The sequence below is a fragment of the Podospora pseudocomata genome, chromosome 6 (assembly GCF_035222375.1).
Source record: "Podospora pseudocomata strain CBS 415.72m chromosome 6, whole genome shotgun sequence".
NCBI lineage: Eukaryota > Fungi > Ascomycota > Sordariomycetes > Sordariales > Podosporaceae > Podospora > Podospora pseudocomata.
Window position 1 is genome coordinate 3,049,183 of NC_085890.1, and position 20,245 is coordinate 3,069,427.

Consider the following 20,245-nt stretch of genomic DNA (forward strand, 5'->3'; position numbering starts at 1 on the left):
GACAGAATTTTCACCCCAATCGCCGCAATGCGACGCTGTCCCCGGCTGGCGCTGTTAAACAGTGGCGGAAATCTACCGATCTTTTCAACGCTCAGGGACGGCTTACACATGAGTTGCCTAAAATGGTCACCAGTCGCCCACGATTTGCGGGGGAGTGGGTCACCCTCCAGTTCACAAAACAAGATGTTCGCAGACGGACACCTCCTATCGGCCCTACCGGCAATGCTTCTCAGGGACTTTTCTCAACGGCTAGCTCACCGCAACCTTGAACCAGCTGGCCGACAGGGTCCTCGCCCCGCCGGCTATCAACCGGTGTCGGTCCCTGGCGTTGAACGAATGATCACTTCGGGTTTTTGACCCGGTGTCCAAATGACGAGCGCCTCGGTTGCCACCTACCTCGCTGATATCAGAGATTAAATATACGACATCAGCGCGGGTTGTCCCTCAAACCCCGCAGCGGTTCGACATTCCGGTTCAACCTTGTCTTACCGGTCCCTCATTGTTATCTCTGCAACCCTTCCTCCCTTCTTCGGTCGCCCTTCTTTTCTGTCGCAAATCTGGACGGCAAGACATCGCGGCCCGGGACGACAGCTGCCTCTGTTTGGCAGCAACGCAAAATGGCCGACGAATGGAAACCCGCGGGTCCGCCATTAAGATCCCAATCACCGCGCCCAATAATGGATAGCAAATCACCACCCTCACCACCCCCTTCCGACAAGGTCTCCTCGCCATCACCACCCCATACCATGACCCCCGAACGGCGCACCATCGTGGAGAAATCCCTCAAGCGCAAACTCGACACCCGCTGCTCCCTGTTCGTCCTGATCTACATCATGAACTACCTCGACAGGAACAACATTGCTGCCGCCCGCCTCCGCGGCCTCCAAGACGATCTGTCACTCGACGACCAGCAGTACGCTACTTGCCTCAGTATTCTCTACGTGGGGTATATCCTCATGCAGATACCCTCCAACATCGTCATCAATCTCATTTCTCGACCATCACTCTACATCGCCGTTGTGATGCTCGTCTGGGGCTTGATCTCGACATTGACAGGTATAGTCACTAACTTCTCTGGCATGGTCGGGACGAGATTCCTGCTGGGATTTGTGGAAGCGGCGTTTTTGCCGGGGGCGTTGTTGATTTTGAGTAAATGGTACACGAGAAAGGAATTGACGACGAGGAACGCCATTCTTTTCTGCGGCAATCTCATCAGTAACGCTTTCTCGGCATTGATTGCCGCCGGGGTGCTATCCAACATGCAAGGAGTCTTAGGGCACGCAGCATGGAGGTGGCTGTTCTGGATCGAAGGCGGGTTGACCATGGCTGTTGCCATCAGCGCGGCGTTTATCCTTCCTGATCTTCCGACAAACACTAGGGGTTTTACGGAGGAGGAGCTGTATGTTGCGCAGCTGAGAATGACAGAAGATGTTGGCGAAGAGGACAAGGATGCAGAGGGGCAGAAAATCTTTGATGGATTTTTTATGATGGTGAGGGATTGGAAAGTTTACGTCATGATGCTGGCTTTTACGGCCTACACGGTCGGGTTGAGCTTTAATGCGTTTTTCCCGAGCTTGACACAGACATTGGGGTTTAGCTATGTGCCGACTCTGTTGATGAGCAGCCCGCCTTGGGCGTTTGCTTGTGCGGTTACGTTGGTGGTGTGTTGGCATTCGGATCGGACGCAAGAGAAGGTGAGTTTTTGATGTTTTAATATCCCCTGGTTTTTCAGGGACGGCTTACTGACGTGAGATAGTTCTGGCATATCACGCTACCCATGGTTGGTGGCCTTGTGGGCTTCCTCATTTGCATGGTCACGCTCAACACGGCAGCTCGATATGTCGCTTTGTTTCTCCAAGCATCTTCCTACGCCGGGTTCGTCGTGTTTTACTCGTGGATCTCGTCTTCTTTCCCACGACCACCTGCCAAACGCGCTGTGGCTCTCGCTGCTATCAACGCCTTCAGCCAGCTGGGCAATGTGGCTGGGATGTATGTCTGGGACTTGAAGGAGGATGGTTACAGGAAGAGTTATGGTATTGTCACGTCTATGTTTGGTGCTGCGATCTTCGGGTGTTGGGTGTTTAGAACTATCTTGGCGAGGTTGAACAGGCAGATGGAGAGGGAGGAGGCGACGGCTGTTGCGGAGGGGAGAGTACCAGCTGGTGAGAAGGGTGAGGGTGTGGTGACTGGCAGTGAGACGGAAGATGGAGGTGTTGTTGGACCGAGGGTGGTAAGGCCGTTTAGGTATTTGCTGTGATTTTGGATGTGATACGATGGTTGTTTGGATACCGTTCGATCGCTTCTCGGATGTGGATTGATCATGATCGGGGCGAGGTTGGGAATATTGGATGTCGATGTCTTGGCAGTTGAAGTCATGGAGTGGGATATCAAATGGGCTATGGCGCAAGGCCTGATCTTTCGAGTGTTGCTGCATTCGAATTCGGGAATTTGTTGAATGAATTCGCCACCATTGAAGGCTGATCGTCTTTTTGCTTGCCGTTTGCTGTGCAGGAGGCCTTTCTGCCTTCTGTTCTGGGATTATTCTTCTTTCGAGAATCGGCAACAAAATGCCGTGCCGCAGCATCTTCATCCCACCGGTATGCCTGACATTTGGATGGAGGATTTATGAGCGTCATTATTCATATACAAAAGCTTCGAGAATGACGTTCTGAAGCCTTGGCAAGGTTACATTGTTGGGCAGATTTCAGGCTTTGTTCTGGTGTTGGTTCTTTGGGTTTCGCAGTGCACCAAGACAATAGTGGCACACAATGATTGGCTATAAGGTACGGATCTTCTTCCCAAGGTGACACTTCGAATGACAACACAGCCAAACCGGGCCACGGCAGTGCAAGGGGCGCAAAGGTGGATTTTGTATTGGCCAGCGATCACACCCCTGCTCAGCCTCCTTCACTTTGCCCCGAAGACCTGCGTGATGGACAGGGGTTCGACACAGCACATTTGCGGTGGTGTTGGAGCTAAAAAGGACCCTGCCGCCCCATCTCCCCCGCCTTTTGGAGTCCTGGAGCTACCACTATTTACTATTTCGACATCTTTCATCTGGTGTACTGATACCATATTGGATTATTTACCAGCGGCCTAGCACAATCATCTCATCAACATCTGACGCACATCTGACACCATGTCGCTCCTCGAAAGGCGGGAAGGCCTCGCAGTCACTGCGGGCCTGACTGGCATCACCTTGACACCGCTGGTCGGTGTGATGGTGTTGAGCTTCCGCCGTGTTATCCGTCACTCGCAAGCTATTAAAATCGCCAACTTGTTGTTCCGGATCGCGCTGCCAGTATACATCATGTATGTCCAGCCGCTTCTGTCATCTGTTGTCTGATTAGGTACTGACAGCAATCTGTTAATGCAGCGGCGTGATTCTCTACACATCCTACGCGGCCGTTATTGCAGCTGGAACAGCAACTTACCGTACCGAGCTTCTACTCGGGCTCATGTCGAGTCTCTTCTTGGCTTCTGGCGTTATTCTTCTCACAAGCTCGATATACCTCACCGCACTTGCCGCGCTCTACATCGGGATGGGTAGAACAAAATGGTGGTCTTGGCTGAGACTTGATACACTACTGGGCGCCGGTCTCTTGTTTATTCTGCTCATTGCCTATTGGGGCATGAATCTTTCAGACGTTGTCGAGGGCAGCTCGAGCACGTACCGGACATGGAGGATGCGGTGGCTGCTAGTTGTGATCGACTTGACGCTGTCGGTGATGTCTCTCGGTGTTGTTGGGATTGCGTTGTATGCGCTGCCGAAGTTGAAGAGGTTGAATCAGATCCCGCTTGGCAAGGTCGGTGCATTTTCACCCAAGTACGCTTTCATGCTGAAACTAACCCTATCATCAGATGCCAGTGTTGTTGGTAATTGCTGCTTTCCTCTGGGCTTTCACCGTGGTATACGGCTTAGCCACCACCATCAAGAGCATTACCGATGAGTGGGAAGAAGATGAATGGGTTGCTAACCGTGTGATCTTCCCGCTGTTCGGTCCTTGGGTCACCAGTGCTGTTGTTTGCCTGCTGTACTTGATCCTTCACAGCCCGGTCTGGTCTGATCCGGCTGCCATCCCGGCTGATGGGAGACACGGCCCTACACAGCCATACTATGGGCCTCAGCAGGGGAATCCTCAGATGGGCTACCAGCAGCAGCCGTACCAGCCCGGTTATGCGCCGCCGCATAACCCATCTGGTTACCCACAACAGCCTCAGCAATATCAGCAACCGCAGTATCCTGCGCAAGGGTATCAGCATACGCAATCACCTGCTTCGTCGTTGCCAGTGTATGCTCATGAGGCTGATGGGAATCAGAACCCGTATGTCACCAATGTCAAATAGACGCCAGGTTGGGTAACTTGGCTTTGTAAAGTACATGTTGTGTCGAAGGATGGAAGTCGGCTTTTGGATTTGGAAGGGATTTAGCGTTGGGTTTTGTTGGATACCCCCTCTTGTTGACATTGTCTTTGTTGATGCAGTCCTGCGGTTTGGATAGCTTTGTGTCTCAGCATAAATAATTGGAAATATCATCTTGTGCAAAATACTGTCCCTTTGCCCACTGTGAACCAAACTGTTGTCCTAAATCCTTGGGGGCATTCATCCTGTCAAGAAGTTCCATGGATGCGAAGCCCTCGTGATCAAACCGTGCACGTTTCAGCAACGGTCACACAGCATGAATCTGGATTTCTCCTCTTTCCAAAACCCCTTTTGGTTGGCCTTCAACGCGCCGTTGGCTCCTGTGGTTGTCGTCGGCCCGAGAAATGCGCACCAGCAAACTCAAGTTGCGTCATTGGACGTGGTGACGTCACCACAAAGCCCAGGCTTCCCATCCAGCCATCGTCGTATAATGCGGGGTTTGGTCCTCCCCTTCCCTTCTTCTTCTTGGCTTGCGCAAAAAACATCAACGATCAACGGCCGACCGAACCAAAAAAGACCATTCTATTGACATTGCATTGACCGCCACACAGAAAAAAATGATCTCCAACGCACTCTTCTCGACCCTCCTCGCCCAGCTGTGCTGGTTCGCGACGTTTGCGCTCGCCGCGCCGGTTGACACGGTCCATGTCGAGGGTGGTAACGCGTGGCAGTATGGGACCGGTGGTGGGATTATTGGTCTGATTGTCTTGATTCTGGATATCATTGTCTTCAGTAGGTCTTCTTGCGTTGCGAGTTGTTGGGTGGGAGTATGCTAACCACTCGGCAACAACAGTCGAGGTCTTCCAGTCTAGCAGACCCCCCTCTTCCAAGCTTCTCTGGTCGCTGGTTGTGTTCCTCTTCCCTGTTGTTGGCATGATTATTTACTACGTCTTCTCAAACCGCTCAGCTCATAACAGCAGGAATGGATATGAGACTTTGACGCAGGGTTAAGGGAGGATGATGTCGGGCGTGAGGATGAGAGAGAGAGGGTGGAAGGAAGTGGGAGTAGTAATGAGAGGGATAATGATACCGGAGACCTGCACAAACGAGATTGGGAGGAGACGACAACATGCATGGATGGACTTTACAGGCAGCTTTTGCGCATGGAGTTGGGCTGTAGCTGGATCATGGCTTACATAATTATATGAATGCGAACGATGCATACTCTTTTACATGGGCCCCCTTCTTATTTTGTTCTGGACCGAAACACAGCTTGCGGGATGAGGGTTGTCTTAAAGTTTTGCTACTTCGATCTTGGCTGACGCGTCAGTTTGGTGCCCATCTTTTGACCACAGGCTTCAACCCATCATCGAAACCTCCTTCAAAAACAGCACGATAGCCACCATCCAGATTCACCGCATCATACCCGTCCTGCTTCAATATCCTGTACCCCAGATAGCCCCGGTATCCAACCTGGCAATAACTGATGATGGGCTTGTCCTTGGGCACCTCGTCCAACCTCTTCCTCAAATCACCCAAGGGAATGTTGACAGCCCCATCAATATGCCCACTCGTAAACTCCTTGGGCGACCGGACATCCAACAAAAAGTAATCCTCCAAGCTCTTCCTCCTCCCCTTTGACGTCTCAAACGCAAAGTCGGCAGCGTGGACAATCTCCACATCCCCCCTCAGCACATTCCCAGCCACGAACCCAGCCATATTCACCGCGTCCTTTGCGCTCCCAAAAGGAGGCGCATACGCCAGCTCGAGATGCTCCAGATCTTCCACCGTCATCCCCGCCGTCAGCGCCACGGCCAAAACATCAGTCTGCTTGTCCACGCCTGCGTTCTCCGGCCCGGTGACCTGGCCCCCAAGCAGCTTTCCGTTTTTGAGATCAAAGTGGATCTTGACCGTAAGTCGGCACGAGCCGGGATAGTAACCGGCGTGGTTGACGGGGTGGACGGTGACCCAGTCGTGGTTGCTACCAATAATCTCGTCAAGCTGGTGGGCGCTCAGCCCTGTCATGCCGACTGCTTTTCCAAAGACCTTGCAGACCCATGTGCCGATGTTGCCCCGGTATTTCGTCTCCTTCCCGCAGATGTGATCGGCTGCTAGACGACCCTGTCGGTTTGCCGGTCCGGCGAGGGCGAGCATTTTGTTCTTGTCTGGGTGGTCGAGGCCGAGGAGGAGGAGGTTGGGGGTTTCGACCATGTCGCCTACCGCGTAGATGTTTGGGTCCGAGGTCTGCATGTGCTCGTTTACTGTGAGGCCTGTTTTGCCGGTTTTGAGACCGGCGGCTTGGGGGATGGAGAGGCGGGCGCGGACGCCGGCTGCCATGATGACGAGCTCGGCGGGGATTTGTTGGCCAGAGGGGGCGAGCTCGACCTCTTGGGGGAGGATTTTGGTGACTGTGGCGTTGGTGATCAGGTTTACGCCGTGGGCGTTGAGTTCTTTTTCTAGGGGGTAGACCATGTCTGCGTCTGCGGGGGGGAAGATGTGGGATAGGCGTTCGATGACGGTCACTTCTAGGCCTAGGAGACGGAGGTTTTCGGCGGCTTCGAGGCCGATGAAGGCGCCACCTATTACGGCGACGGTTTTCACGCTGTGGGTTTTGATGTGTTCTTTGATGGAGTCTAGATCGCCCAAGGTGGTGAGGTGGAATACCTGGTTTCCATCCCCGCCTTCGATGCCTTTTGGTGTGATCGGCTCTGCTCCGAGGGCTAGGACGAGTTTATCATAGGGCATAATGTCCTTCTGTCCACTGATTCGATCATTAACAAGGACTGTTTTGTTTTGTCGGTCGATGGAGACAAGTTCGGTGTTGATTTTGACGTCGACGTTGAACCACGAGGTGATTTTCTCAGGAGTTTGAACGTGGAGTGCGTCGTCTGTGGGGATGACGCCGGAGAGGGCGTAGGGGATGCCGCAGTTGGCGTAGGAGATGTAAGGCCCGCGTTCGAGGACGGTGATGGGGGTGTGTTCGGAGAGGCCTGGTGATTGTTAGCCGCTTTGTGGTGGAATGTTGGTATGGATGGAAATTACTTACGGCGGAGGCGCGTTGCGCAGGACATGCCGCCTGCTACGCCGCCGGCGATGATGATTCTTTTCGGGGTGGTAGACATCGTGGCTGTTGGTATGGAGTCTGGCGAGTGAAGCTGGGGTTCGGAGCAGCTTGTGGCTGGATGGTCGGCCTGGAATCGCGATGAAATCTCAGGTTGGGTGTCGGTTTCAATCCAGTGTGCTTTGACACATGTCGTTCGACTTTTCTGTGGTGATGTCGTCACTGTATCGTGGAGTCTGCATGTGCGGTGTGAAGGTCAGAGCACGCACCGCCCAGAAAGTGGTGTCATCCCATCTTTCAGACTGCTGGGTAACTGAGCGTGGAAAGATGAGGCGAGGGCAGCTGGTTGAAATCACCGTTTTTCAAGTGACCACCGGAATTCCGAATTGTCTGTCGGACATCATGAAGAGGTGAATAAGAATGTGGAGATGATGATGATGGGCGCAGGAAGATTCAACGGCTGAAGGTGGAAAAGAAAACGATGAGGAACACGGGGAAAGAAATCGAAAAAGGCCAAAAAGTCAAGCCCAACAGAATGCCCGTCCTCGCTTCGAACGAGGCACCTCCAACGCCCACTATCCTTCCGCCGCGGATGAAGTGCCAGAAGGGTCCATGGGAAACAGTGCAGTGTGCTACACAATTACACCATGAGCAGTTCTGCCTGTAGAATGGAAGGTACTCAAAACCGCTACAAGTATTGACAGCAGAGCACGCTGCAGGCCCTTTTGTCTCCAGCAGAGAATGTGGAGGTTCGAGTAATTTGACACTGAGCAGTTTCCCAAACATATCCATGTGGTCTCTACTTGTTTCAAGTGAATCATTGACTTGGAAGTCGACCTTATGTCCGATGTTGTCCACATGCCTCCGTTACGATATGATGGCAATAGCAAAACTCCTGAAGGGTTCTATAAGCTCTTTACACACCCTGAGTTCAATTTGCTCGAGAACGGCCCCGAGTCACTGCTTGTTTTCTGCCAAGTTTTGGTCATTGCAGGACTAACGCATGATTGTTGCGAGTTTTGAATGTACAGGCCACCACCAACCTCGCTTCTCTGTTCCAATCACTTCAACGCGAAATTGGACTTGGCTCAATAATCTTTGGGACTATGCAACGCTCAATGTGTAAGCTGCAGTACACACCATACCTGAGTAATCTAGTCTCGTCCTGGCCAGCTAGGCCGCCGAGTTTCACTTTTGTACCTTGCCAAGATGTGGAGGTCAGTTGCTTTGATCTGACTCTGAGGACATGGCAATTTGTATATGAGTAAGGCTTGGACACCCTCTGCAGTTTTACAATGAGGTTCCAGAAGAGTTGAAGACTTTGCCTACCAAGTCAACCTACGATCAAAAGATGGACTGCATCGGATTTGTGATGTACCAAAACACCTCTCCAGTCGACAATCCGCCGCCTTATCAGGCATGGCCAACCTACAACAGTCAACCCGACATGATTCCTATGCAACCAATACAAAATCACGGCACGAATCTAAGCCCAATGGGTACATTTCCCACAGCTCCCCCGAATAGTTACATGCCAACTCACATTCCACAGTCCAGCGCGGCCAAAACCCCCATTGTTGCGCCACCACCGATGCCACAATCATCAAAGCAACCATACTTCCACAACTCCCACAACTACCCCGGCCCCATCACTCGAAATAACATGCTCTACAAGGATCGCAGCTCCTGGATAATGGTATATCTGAAACGGGTAAACTGCCCCTACTGCCATGTGGTGGCCCCCGTGAAAAGAGTCATCAAATATGATTGGAGGTGTGTCTGCATTCTCCCTGACAAGCGCCATCTACACATACTAACATCAAACGTGCCCGCTGGCTCAGTCCCAAGATGTGGGGAAGCTGGATCCTCGGCTGCCTCTTAACATTGTGCTGCATGATCTTCTGTCGACCGACAAAAACGACATCAAGGACTTCCACTGTGAGCAGTGCGGGACCAAGGTAGCGACGTTGCTTGTGGGGAGTAAGAAGGTCAGAGTGTATGAACCAGACGGAAGGGAGTGGGAGTATCAGATTCCAAAGAATGACGACATGAAGACAAGCAAGCAACAACAGGAAAAAGAATGGGCAGCAACACAGATACTTCTGGCAACTCACATGGCCAATGTACAAGGCCAGCGATTGGGAATCTGGCGGCGTTAAGTCCGGCTTGATGGACTTGACGGAATAAAGCAACCTTGACGTGCTGGAGCCTTTTCAAATATTGACGTGTACGTGATGAAGGCTCCTAAATCGAGGCAGCACGGAGTTGCGCTGTTGACGCGAAGCATAAGGCGGACCACACTAATGTAACCCTCTGACAACTGGTTCACATTGCCTGATACACCAATGCTTTCCCCGCATGCTTGAGGGGTATCGTCCCAGCTACCTCGGGGTATTTCGCTTGCGTGTGCTGCTGAACTAGGGGTTTGCCGCTCGCGCGCGCATCGAACTGTGGCGAGTTTGAGCTTTCGAATGGTTTCGAAACGGAGAGAGAGGATGGAGGCTGGGATGGAGTACACCCAAGGGAGAAAAAGTAGATGGTGAACTGAACAGTAAATACAAGTTCCCGATTGTGTGGGGAGCGATAAACTAAGGGAGGGCTGCAGATATATGAATGATTCTTCTCCTAAAATTAGCGGCGAATCCTTCACCAAGCCACTATTCGCTTTTCAACTACATCATCAGCCACATAGGTGTCGGTCTCGCATTCGGACTCTGAACATAGCCACGATGGTGAGAGGACGCTGTAAGTAAGCGCTGATTTTCCACTGAGGGCACTCAGCTATATAATACCCGATTTCAACCATTTTTCGTTCCAGGTGAAACACTTGGCTTATAATTGAAGCCCACACCAAATCTCACGACAATGGATTCCAATGTCCCTGTCCCCGTTGACCATCAATTGGCGCCACCACAATACAACGAACTCATTAGCAACCCCCTCGAAAAAATAACTCTGGACGTTGGTGGCCATAAATTTACTGCAACAATCAATAGTCTCACCACCAAGAGTTTTCTTTTCAAGCTGCTTCTGCAAGGTGATTGGAAGTCTTCTTTGCAGGAAGATCAAAGCATCTTCATCGACTCGGATCCAGAAGCATTCCGGCACATTCTCCAGTACCTGCGGCGCGGTGTGTTCCCATTGATCTATGACCAGAAAAAGGGGCACAACTACAAGCTCTACGCTGATATCCTAGCCGAGGCAAAACATTTCGGCATCCCCAAGTTAGAATGCTGGCTCAACGATCAGCTGTACTTGCGCTGCATCACCAGCTCAACAGTGTGGAGTTCCGCATACAAGAATGATAGGATTCCAACTGGGTTTCAAACGACATCAATTTGGGGTAGCGATGTCACCTCCACACAGCTCGTGCAACAGGACGTCAACACCGTCAAGACACCTATCTGTCCTCATCTTGCTGAGGATCGAAGCCCGTGCCCGAAGCGGTCTTGCTACCTTTCCTTGGGAACAATGCAGGATAATGTCGAGAAATATCGTTGGGCCGAAGTCGGTAGGTCGATCAGGTTCATTCAAGGATGGTGTAGTGACTCAGGGTAAGTTGTTAATCTATAGCCAGACCTCATTTCAAGGGCTTGACCGCTAACGCTATATCAGCAAGGAGTTTATGGAACACTGGGGGCGAGTTTCTCGGGTAGCACCTCCCCCAAAGCCGGAGTCTCAGCGTACAGTCCAGACTAAGCAGTGATGCGAGTAGCAACAACAGACGTAGCATTTTGTTCGATGACAAGGGAAATTGTGCCGGCAGTGACTGTGTTCACAGGGTTGGTACATTGGAAGGGTCTTTACATTTGAACTGGCAACTGCTGTATTTTGTTAAGCAAGCCCGGTATTGATAACCTGAGAGTCTTTCGTTAGTTTATTTTCTTTAAATGTTGGATATCTATGACTTATAAAACCAAAGCAAGGCCCGTTGTGGGGGCTGTTTGAAGAAGGCATCATTTTCCCCATTACATCATAGCCCTCTTGCTCAAAGAGCCCTACAGAGATAAGATAAACTGCCATTTAGCCTTTCTGCATCCGTGGGTTGCGTGTTGGTTGGTTGGTTGTGAAGCGGGGGAAAGAGATTCCGCTTGGTCGACGTCTCATTGGCTCAGGTGGCCCACCTCCAGGCAGTCGCCCCTATAAAAGGGACATCTGCTTTTCCCAGCAACAAGAGATAACGGTCAACCATTTTAATCTTGACATCCCCACCAATTTTGTTCATCATGTTCGAACGTCTCCCTGAGGAGCTTCTTAGGAAAGTTGCTAGAGGGTTTCGTATTCAAGATTTCAGGAATCTCTCTCTCGTCTCCAAGACCTTCCACGCCATATGGACACCCAGGTTCTGGAGAACACTGTGTGTCGACACTGCTGGCTCAACAGGCCGACCGTCTTCTGTCAACATCAAACGGATCGAAGAGTGCGCCCATGCGCTTCAGAATGCTTCTTCTTCCATACAGAATGTCTCCGCCGTTGTGTTTCGACGGGACACTCGATGGAAGCTGTGGGACTATGAGAAGGAGGAAGACTGGCCCAACGTCGCCTGCCTGCACCGGCAACCGCCCCCAGAGGATCTTAACTACTGGAGAGGCTTGCAACGAGCAGCGCCAGTCGCCGGATGGTCATTCGATCAGTGGTTCTACAGGAATCAGAAATGCATCGAGGCAAGTATAGAACGAATGGGTGAGCAGCTGGATTCCGACCCCATGGACGATATTGCCCTCGCTATACAATCTGTCATTGGACGCATACCCGCTGGCCAACTTCAATCCTTCACCTGGGACTTGGCAACATGCATTCCTCAGGCTGCTTTTGATAGTCTCTTCCAAGCGCAACCGCAACTCGAGTCTATCACATTGACGGCTGATGCCTGTTGCAAGGTTGCCGGTGAAAGCTTGCACCTTCCCTTCCGCCAACTCAAACGGGTCATCTTGAACTCATTACCACGATCTCATGTTGTACCAGTGCGAAGAATGCTGGGAACAAATAGAGGGCACCTGCGTGACCTTCAAATCGAGGAGTTGGTGCATGGGTGCTCTTTAGAAGAGCTCTTATATGGCGGAGAAGACTGCGAAGATCCAAGAGATAGGGAGTCGACAGACGAACGCAACGGCGAACTGGTAGCGGATCCAACGGTGTCTTTCCCGTCACTAGTGACGCTGTCGTTGCGGAATATCGACTTGACCGAGAGTATGGACCGGGCATTCAACATCAGTGGCCTCACATCACTTACACTACGCCAATGCTCAAGGTCGAGCGAATTCTTTAAAGGAATCATGGCAAGGAACAGCCCGCTTCAGCTCAAGGCTTTAGAGTTCCTGGCTGACTATGCGGACCGTGACGAGGATGAAGTCACGAACACACTCAACCACTTCCTCCTTTCATTCAAGGGCCTCGAAAAGCTTTACATCGGGTTGATAAAAACCATCTACTATCCGGACAGCCGGGATAATTTTCATCCCCTATGGTCTACCGTTGGTTATCATGGCTCTACGTTAAAGAATCTGGTGATTCACCCGCGAGGCCCAATCACGAGGACAGATCGGGCTTGCACGATGGGGGGCATCCAGAGAAATGTTGATTGGATTCATGATGTCGTTGGAAAGCTCGAGATTCCACAAGTGACCATTAGCAACTGGATGAAGGATCCCGCCACTCATCCCCTGTCGCCGCTGTCAAAGCTCGAATGCCTCGGCGTATCTTCGGACCCGTTTGCGAAAGCTACAACGCAGGATGGGGGATCCGAGCAATTTCTTGTATGCATCCTCAATGCCATCGCAGGACCGCACCTCCTAAGCATCGCTAACTGGTCGTCGACCGTGCAGATAACCCTCCTCAGGCCTTTCACCTCATCATCCCGCCGCCTCAAGCTCTTACATCTCCGGAAGACAGGTTCCAATAGAGAGGATCCATTTGGTTCGAAGGTTTTCATGTCGAGTGTCAGCCGACGGGTCAGCGGAGACAAGACCATTCCTGTCCCCCCTTCAAGAATGATGGCATACCTTGACCCCGACTTTGCTCGGTTTCTCAATTGGGTCTTCGGGCGAGAGGGAATCCCCTCCCTCGAGGCCGTCGCGTTTGGGGATTTTGCCAACGGCCACATGAGCGGTAAATACCTTCATAACATGTTTGCATGCCGCAGCAGTGATGTACGTCAGGGATATCGATTGTTTGACTGTCGCTACAAGGTCCGTGAGCACGAATGGCGGGTCGTGGCGGATAAGTACGCTGACTTTTTGGAATCGTGCCCCGTCGGGCCGCGGGTGGAGAGTTGGGGGCATGGGTCGAGGTATCATTTCTAATCGAGATCGCTTCTGTTTTGAGGAGGCAAGGAATTCGGGCTCTGGTAGATGTAAGTAGAATCTTTATCAACAGGTACGATCATCCTTCCCAAATGGTGATATGGAACTGTAAAGACAGCTGCTCTTGAAGTGAACGACTAGACAAAAGAAGGTATCTATCAGATTCAGCATGGCGATTTGGTAATAGGTAGGTAAGTGGTAATGAATATGGGAGTATGAAAGAGTGGAGGAGAAAAGAAAAAAGAAGAAAAAATCAAGCCCAGACAGAGCTACCCAACCCTGTCTCGAACGGGGTAGCTCTCGACTGCCCAGTAGCCTTAACCCGTGGATGAAGTGCGAAAAGGGTCCCTGGGACACAGTCGAGCACCTTAACTAACTAGGCCATGGGCAATTTTATTGAAAAGAAGGTCTCCAATGCAGTGTATAAACCCCACCATGGCCCCTTTCTCTGTTATTGGGTCGCAAGAGGCCGTCTGCTCCCTCCTTCCCGGCGGTGATATAACATTGCCGGGCCCGGAGAGCACGCATTCGATGTGGGCAATTCAGACTTTTTCTTCCTTTTCCTCATGCGACTTGCTCCTGGACACGCGCCCCATAGACACCCACAAAGAAGCCATCCGAAGTAATTAGTTCTTCTCCGCCATTCTACAGCACCAATCTAGCCGGTTTTGGGGAGGATAGTACAGGACGGTATTATGACCTATAAGTTTTGACCGCCCCTGTGCATCGTCACCTCAACTACTGTTGCCCGGGAGCTACATACGCGAAAGCTCCTGGGTAGTTGAGCCCTGAGATTCAGTACCACCATGCGAAGTCCTGTTCAAGTGGTGGAATCTCATGACAGGTTCAAGTCTCCGCCAATACCGAGGAGGCTTCTTATTATATCTGGACCTCCCTCCTCTCCTTCCAATCTTAACCTTCCCCGTACTCTCTGACCTCAGTCAACCAACTACCCCCATCCTTGACATTATAACAGTTCGTTTTGAAAGTATGCTAACATCTCGCAATCACAACACCGCTAATACTCGTTATTTACAGGCTCATCTCTTCGGGGAGCAACCGTGCTACTGAACGAAACCAAACGGCCCCTTCACTCCCGTATTCCAATTCGGGTGCATGTGGAATTGGGAATTGAGGATACAGAAAAGCGTGCTGGTAAGCGGTTTCGGGGCGAAAATTGGGATTGGGCCGCGACCGGATTTGGATAACACCGCGCTTTGAAGCGCCCGACGAGAGCGCAGAAACGGATTACGACGAGCCCGGCGGTCATAGCACCGCCAGCAACCCCCTCCAGCAGCGCCCACAGGTGTTGTACTCTGCGGTTGTTGGGACGATTAAAGTTCAACCGCGGACCGAAGCCCTGCAATTGCTGCGACGATCAGCCAACTGCCTGACGTCGAAGAAGATGCTGTTCGTCTGGTGTATTGCGTTGATGATCCTCCGGCTACGCCTCACCCCAAGAGTTGGAAGGGCAGAGGTGTTTGTGTTATCCGACAGCCAACAGGCACTCTCGATGTTGGATAGATGTCCGTTCAGGGCACCAGGGTTTACGCTGACGACGATGCCGTTATACATTCATTTGGCTGAACTCGCCAGTAAGCTTCAGGAGTTGGGTGGCCTCCTGACAATTCGTGGGTCCTTGGGCACAATCACAACTTTACTGTGCATCAGCTGGCAGAGGAAGTAGTCCATATGGCATTTTCTTGATAGTATGTGGGAGTTACCAACACATCGGCATCGAGAAGGAAATTCCCCTATATAACCCATTATGCTGGGCAGATCTCTTGGCGCACTTCAACAGTTTCGGGACAAGCATCCGACAGTGGATGTCAACATCAGCACCTCAGCATACAGACAAGCCCATAACAAGTGTTTGAGGCTGAAGAAGTTTCCTCGTCCCTGGGATTGGGCTCTGCATCACCAAATTATGGAGCTGAAGGAGGATTTGTTTCACATTATTTGAGAACCTAGCTGGGGGACTCAGATGGGCGGTTGTGCGGAAACATGTCTTGGTGTGCTCATGAATCGTTGGAAAGTGTCGCGAAGTGTTTGAATGTGTTGGAGGGTGCTGGAGGATGTTGAAGCCATGGACTGTGGTTGCAAGTGGGGAAATGGTTGACAGTGTGTCGGAGAATGACGGAGAAATGTTGAAACATTTAGGTCACTGCAAGAAGGAATAAGGATGCTCTAGGGGACTGCATGTTAAGGAGGACCAAGTGAGCTGTCTGTGTCAAAGAACCTCAACAAGGTTAGGTAGATGTATACTGAGTAAGTGGTATTCACCGGTTACTATCTCCAGATTTTTCGTCTCTTCTTCAACTACCAGTCTCTTAAAACAACCCCTCTACCCACCCGGCAGACACCTTTCTTCTACTCTCCCCCTTTCACAACCACGCGGACACTCGCCCCTCACAAACTGCCACCCAAACAACACTTTACTCTGCTCCCTCCCCACCCCACCAAGCACCACCTCCGGGTCCTTATCCCTCATTCCAACGCCACTCCCAATAACCTCTTCACTCCCGATGTCCAACTGCCCCCATCCCAGTTCAATCAACTCTTTGATCGGAACCCCGTAAACGTACTCCCTAAACCCTGCCCATCTCACCGCGGCAGCGCACATGGGGCAGCTTTCGGCGTTGGTGTAGAGTGTCAGGTCCTTGAATGCGGCTAGGGATTCGGCAGGTGTCATGTTATACGCAGAAGAGACAAAAAGAGAGGAGCAATTATTAATGGCGGCGATTTCGCCGTGCAAAGTTGGGTTTCCTATCCGGGAGTTACCGTTAGAGCCGGTGCAGATAAGTGTTCCTTGGGGGTTGGCAGAGGTGTGGTTCACGATGACGGTACCAAAGGCGGCGAAGGGGCAGGGGTGGGAGAGGGCGAGGGTGTTGGCTTGGTGGATCCAGTATTCGCGGGTGGAAAGGGGGATGGTGTCATCGTTGTAAGGGTTTGGGAGGGTGGGTGGTGATGCTGGGATGGAGGGGGTGCATGCTGTGATTGTTGGGAGGAGGAGGGACAATGAGGCTAGTAGCGATTGGCTTTTCATGTTTGGTTGGGTTGTGTGTGGGAGAGAAAGAAAGGTTAAGGCTGTGATTGTGAATTGTGTGATGTTCCTGGATAGTTGGTGGTTGGAATGCTGACATCATTGTTTCGAATTGGCCAGGACTTTTGGGTGCCACACCGTCTGTCTCATTCCGTCAACTACACGCACGATGAACGAGCTTTATGATCACGAAAAGAGTGTCATCTCTGTATTTTATTAAATATGTAGCCAAATTTGATACCGGAAGATTGTTAATAAGGGTATACAGACGTTGCCGCCGCTCAATTCTCCCCCTTTCTAATGTTTTGTGTTTCCATTCACGTGCCTCTGTGCAACGCGGCTGGCTGGCCGGCTGGCGGGGTGCCATGTGCACTTTCCAGCTCCCTTGGAGCAATCTCAGGACCGGGAGCTTCCGCCCTGCCCTCTATATCCCATCGGTCACTGCTCAACTCGGCTGGCGCTTGCGTCTGTCCAAGTTCGTAAGTCGTCATTTGTGACTCCTTCATACCGTGGTGCAACTGTTGTTCGGGCTGGCCGGAGTAATAGTATTTCTCTCCAGGCCCAGAAACGACGGGTCCGGGCGGAGGTGTCCCTGCCTCAGTGACAGGTAATTCTGCTGTTGAGTCGGTACCGCTGCGGGCCAATCCACGACGCTTCGTCCTCCAAAGCAAAAAGGCGCCAACCACGATGGCAATTGCCACCGCAACAGCACCGACCGCAATGCCGGCTATCGCTCCACTCGAGATGCCACCGCTGGAAGGCTCCTCGGGCGCTGATGTGTTGGTCGGTCCTGGGTCCGAGGAAATAGCTGACGAGGGAAGGTCTGAGGGCTTCCATGCGAGCTGGATCATGGGTGCATAAATATACGCCTGGGACCAGTTCTTGTTGGGGAGAGTCATCGGAGCTAGATTGATCTGGCTTCCGCTCTCGCATTGATATGTCGAAATGGTGGTGGCTCGAGCATTCGAGATGCAGGTTTGGCCGTTCTCGTTGTGGCACGCATAGCCCTCTGGGCAGCAGCCCACAAAGGTCTCTTCTGGCTCCATCCGGTACTGTACGCGCCAACCCTGAGAGGTGGCGCTGGCGGTGCATGCCGACACATAGCCCGCCGGGCAGTGAAGGCCGGGCGAGTAAAATCCCCAGCCGTAGAAGGCCGAGTTGGTTCTCGGAGCGTCTGTTGTCGTCGGCGGCCAGCAGTCGGCGTTATCCTGGACGTCTTCCGGCCCGCACCTCTGGCCCAACCAGCCCACGTTGAACACGGTGTGATGGGCCGGTGTCCAGCATGCTTCCGGAGCTGTGAAGGTCGTGGTCAGATGACCGAGGATCTTTCGGGCTTCGTCGGTAAAGATTGACATCCTGTCTTGCTGCGAACTCGGACTTGTTGGTTCGGGGGATGAAGTGTTGTTTTGTCGTCGTCGAGTTGAAGACAAAAGAAACTGGGAACGCAATACCGGTCGTCTTTGGGAGCCACTCCGCTTTTCATGGCGCGAGATTCAGCGGCCGGGAAGTCTAGCGAAGCGGCCAAGCCCGTAGGTCGTCAGGGTGGTCAAGTCTACGCTGGTCGAGACAGGGACCACATATCCAAGCTGTTGTTTATCGATTGGTTGGCGAGTCTGCACCCTTGCTAGTGTTTATCAGTCCATCCCGCTGATTCGATCATTGAACCCGAGACCGCCACAGGGTGACCCGTCCGTGCATTTTAAGGTCGGCGGGCACGTGGGCTCGACGGGTACCCGGGATCGAGGCCCGGCGATGGCATAGTGCGCCTTCCAGCAGTAAGGATCCTGGTATGATCAACGAGGCGAAGATAGCAGCTTTTTTTCCACCTCCAGTGCAGGCCAGAGCCTCAGAGGCCTAGACCCTAGGTTTAGGGCGGCGCTGCAACGAAATGATGTCTCATAAGTTTTAAGATCGCCTGGGTTCCGGTAGTCAGTTGGCGCGGTAAATAAAAAAATGCAACCCTGAGATCCCCAAACTTGTTCCCCAGACACATGGCCCCCACGGCCGGCGCCGCGCCGGCTTCCCTTCTGGCCCACAAACACGCAATCCAGCCATCAAGAAACTCTTGTACAATCTGCGCAACATTGACAAAGCCTCTGCGATTGAAAAGGCTCCCAAGGGTAACGACAGCGAGCCCCCTTTCATCACCGCTTTTCCAAGATCAAGAAAGCCATACTCTGCAGGGCTTGGTGCTTCCACATCTTCTTATTTTAGAAGCCTCCATCGAAAAAAAAAGCTTGACTCGAGCCTGCTCGCTAAAGACATCGCTTAAGTGAGCGATGTGACCAGCATTGGTGGAGGGGTCAAACCAGGATCGCCGATTGAAGAAGTTCACCGCTCGAGGTCCATAGCGAAAACTTGAGCAAATTCTGCATAGCTTGTGCAAGGATGCAGATATGCCGGAACCGGAAGTGCCATCGTCAACGGCGAGAACGCGGACGGGTTGTTCGTCGGTTGCTCAGGAAGTAAAGTAAACAAATCCGGGAAGGAGATGTATCTACTGCTCAGGGGTCACTCCTGTGTCGACGAAACCCTAACCCAGGCAACACCAGCCAACAGCACCAACACAACACCAATTGCATCGTCCCAACAGCCAACCGCATCCACGCAAAACCCTGTGACACAGGGTTGATCCTTCCCAACCAACAGCCCTGAAAGATTCCGCCACTGTCACTTAACCAGCAACTCCCCCCCCGGTGGCGCTGTCGAATTGTTTACACACTCTTTCACTCATTGCCGTCAAGAAAATTACCACCAAAATGACACGCTCAATCCTCCCAACCTTCCCGCTCATCATCCTCGGCGTGATCGAGCCACTGATGCTGTACGTCCCCCATTCTACCCACCCCTCTAATTGCCCAAATCACTCACAATTCCCCAGCCTCGAAGCTTACCGTGTCGGCATCATCAACCCTGGCGCCCAGCACTACTTCACCCGTCAACTCCCGCCCGACTTGCTCTACACCACCAAGACTACTCAGCCTCCCGAGTTCTCTCCCCAGGCCGAAACGGTCACCCTCCAGCTGGTCAACGTCTTCCTCCTCCTCGCGGGCTTGGCTGTCGTGTGCTGCTTCAGCAAGGATAAATGGACCGTCAAGGGCTACTGCGTCGTGGTCGGGCTGGCGGATTATGGCCATATCTGGTCCATCTACAAGGGTTTGGGCGCCGAGGCGTTTTGGGAGTTTGGCAAATGGAACGACTTGGTTTGGGGCGGGGTGTTGGCGTCCGCGTTGTTGAATTTGGTGAGGTGGGGGGTTGTGTTTGATGCTTTCGGGAGGTTGAAAGATGGGGAGAAGGTGAAGACGAAGTGATTGAGAGCTGGGGGCGGTGGAATCATTTGACGCTATGGTCTGGTCGTCAGAGGTAGCTTAAAGTCAAGAAACCAAGCAATGAGTTGTCCTCGGACTTCCCAAATTGTCTGGTGCTCAGCCATTGATTTGCGATATCTCGGATCCCATTGTTACCTCAATGCCACCA

At 52.2% G+C, this 20,245-nt stretch overlaps 9 protein-coding genes across 9 annotated transcripts; 6 read left to right on the forward strand and 3 right to left on the reverse strand.

Moving 5' to 3' along the window:
• Window positions 1-617: 617 nt before the first annotated feature.
• On the forward strand, window positions 618-2,257 carry QC762_607700 (uncharacterized protein; the record flags this gene model as incomplete). The annotated part of the gene is made up of 2 exons (XM_062892451.1): window positions 618-1,694; window positions 1,757-2,257. 2 exons carry the CDS (start codon window positions 618-620, stop codon window positions 2,255-2,257), a joined length of 1,578 nt encoding a protein of 525 aa, XP_062741000.1.
• An 882-nt stretch (window positions 2,258-3,139) lies between these two features.
• On the forward strand, window positions 3,140-4,547 carry QC762_607710 (uncharacterized protein; the record flags this gene model as incomplete). The annotated part of the gene is made up of 3 exons (XM_062892452.1): window positions 3,140-3,312; window positions 3,377-3,806; window positions 3,862-4,547. 3 exons carry the CDS (start codon window positions 3,140-3,142, stop codon window positions 4,345-4,347), a joined length of 1,089 nt encoding a protein of 362 aa, XP_062741001.1. The 3' UTR covers window positions 4,348-4,547.
• A 70-nt stretch (window positions 4,548-4,617) lies between these two features.
• QC762_607715 (uncharacterized protein) lies at window positions 4,618-5,648 on the forward strand. Its single transcript, XM_062892453.1, has 2 exons — window positions 4,618-5,154; window positions 5,216-5,648. The coding sequence occupies exons 1-2, from the start codon at window positions 4,980-4,982 to the stop codon at window positions 5,371-5,373; spliced, it is 333 nt and encodes a 110-aa protein (XP_062741002.1). The 5' UTR covers window positions 4,618-4,979; the 3' UTR covers window positions 5,374-5,648.
• A 40-nt stretch (window positions 5,649-5,688) lies between these two features.
• QC762_607720 (uncharacterized protein) lies at window positions 5,689-7,484 on the reverse strand (the record flags this gene model as incomplete). The annotated part of the gene is made up of 2 exons (XM_062892454.1): window positions 5,689-7,352; window positions 7,409-7,484. 2 exons carry the CDS (start codon window positions 7,482-7,484, stop codon window positions 5,689-5,691), a joined length of 1,740 nt encoding a protein of 579 aa, XP_062741003.1.
• Window positions 7,485-10,288: 2,804 nt separating this feature from the next.
• On the forward strand, window positions 10,289-11,129 carry QC762_607730 (uncharacterized protein; the record flags this gene model as incomplete). The annotated part of the gene is made up of 2 exons (XM_062892455.1): window positions 10,289-10,977; window positions 11,039-11,129. The coding sequence occupies 2 exons, from the start codon at window positions 10,289-10,291 to the stop codon at window positions 11,127-11,129; spliced, it is 780 nt and encodes a 259-aa protein (XP_062741004.1).
• A 476-nt stretch (window positions 11,130-11,605) lies between these two features.
• QC762_0098800 (uncharacterized protein) lies at window positions 11,606-13,817 on the forward strand. Its single transcript, XM_062884166.1, has 2 exons — window positions 11,606-13,179; window positions 13,249-13,817. The coding sequence occupies exons 1-2, from the start codon at window positions 11,650-11,652 to the stop codon at window positions 13,723-13,725; spliced, it is 2,007 nt and encodes a 668-aa protein (XP_062741005.1). The 5' UTR covers window positions 11,606-11,649; the 3' UTR covers window positions 13,726-13,817.
• A 2,252-nt stretch (window positions 13,818-16,069) lies between these two features.
• On the reverse strand, window positions 16,070-16,771 carry QC762_0098810 (uncharacterized protein; the record flags this gene model as incomplete). The annotated part of the gene is made up of 1 exon (XM_062884167.1): window positions 16,070-16,771. One exon carries the CDS (start codon window positions 16,769-16,771, stop codon window positions 16,070-16,072), a length of 702 nt encoding a protein of 233 aa, XP_062741006.1.
• Window positions 16,772-17,085: 314 nt separating this feature from the next.
• QC762_0098820 (uncharacterized protein) lies at window positions 17,086-18,123 on the reverse strand (the record flags this gene model as incomplete). Its single annotated transcript, XM_062884168.1, has 1 exon — window positions 17,086-18,123. The coding sequence occupies one exon, from the start codon at window positions 18,121-18,123 to the stop codon at window positions 17,086-17,088; it is 1,038 nt and encodes a 345-aa protein (XP_062741007.1).
• An 874-nt stretch (window positions 18,124-18,997) lies between these two features.
• Window positions 18,998-20,079, forward strand: QC762_607765 (uncharacterized protein; the record flags this gene model as incomplete). Its single annotated transcript, XM_062892456.1, has 2 exons — window positions 18,998-19,592; window positions 19,650-20,079. Exons 1-2 carry the CDS (start codon window positions 19,528-19,530, stop codon window positions 20,077-20,079), a joined length of 495 nt encoding a protein of 164 aa, XP_062741008.1. The 5' UTR covers window positions 18,998-19,527.
• Window positions 20,080-20,245: the final 166 nt, after the last annotated feature.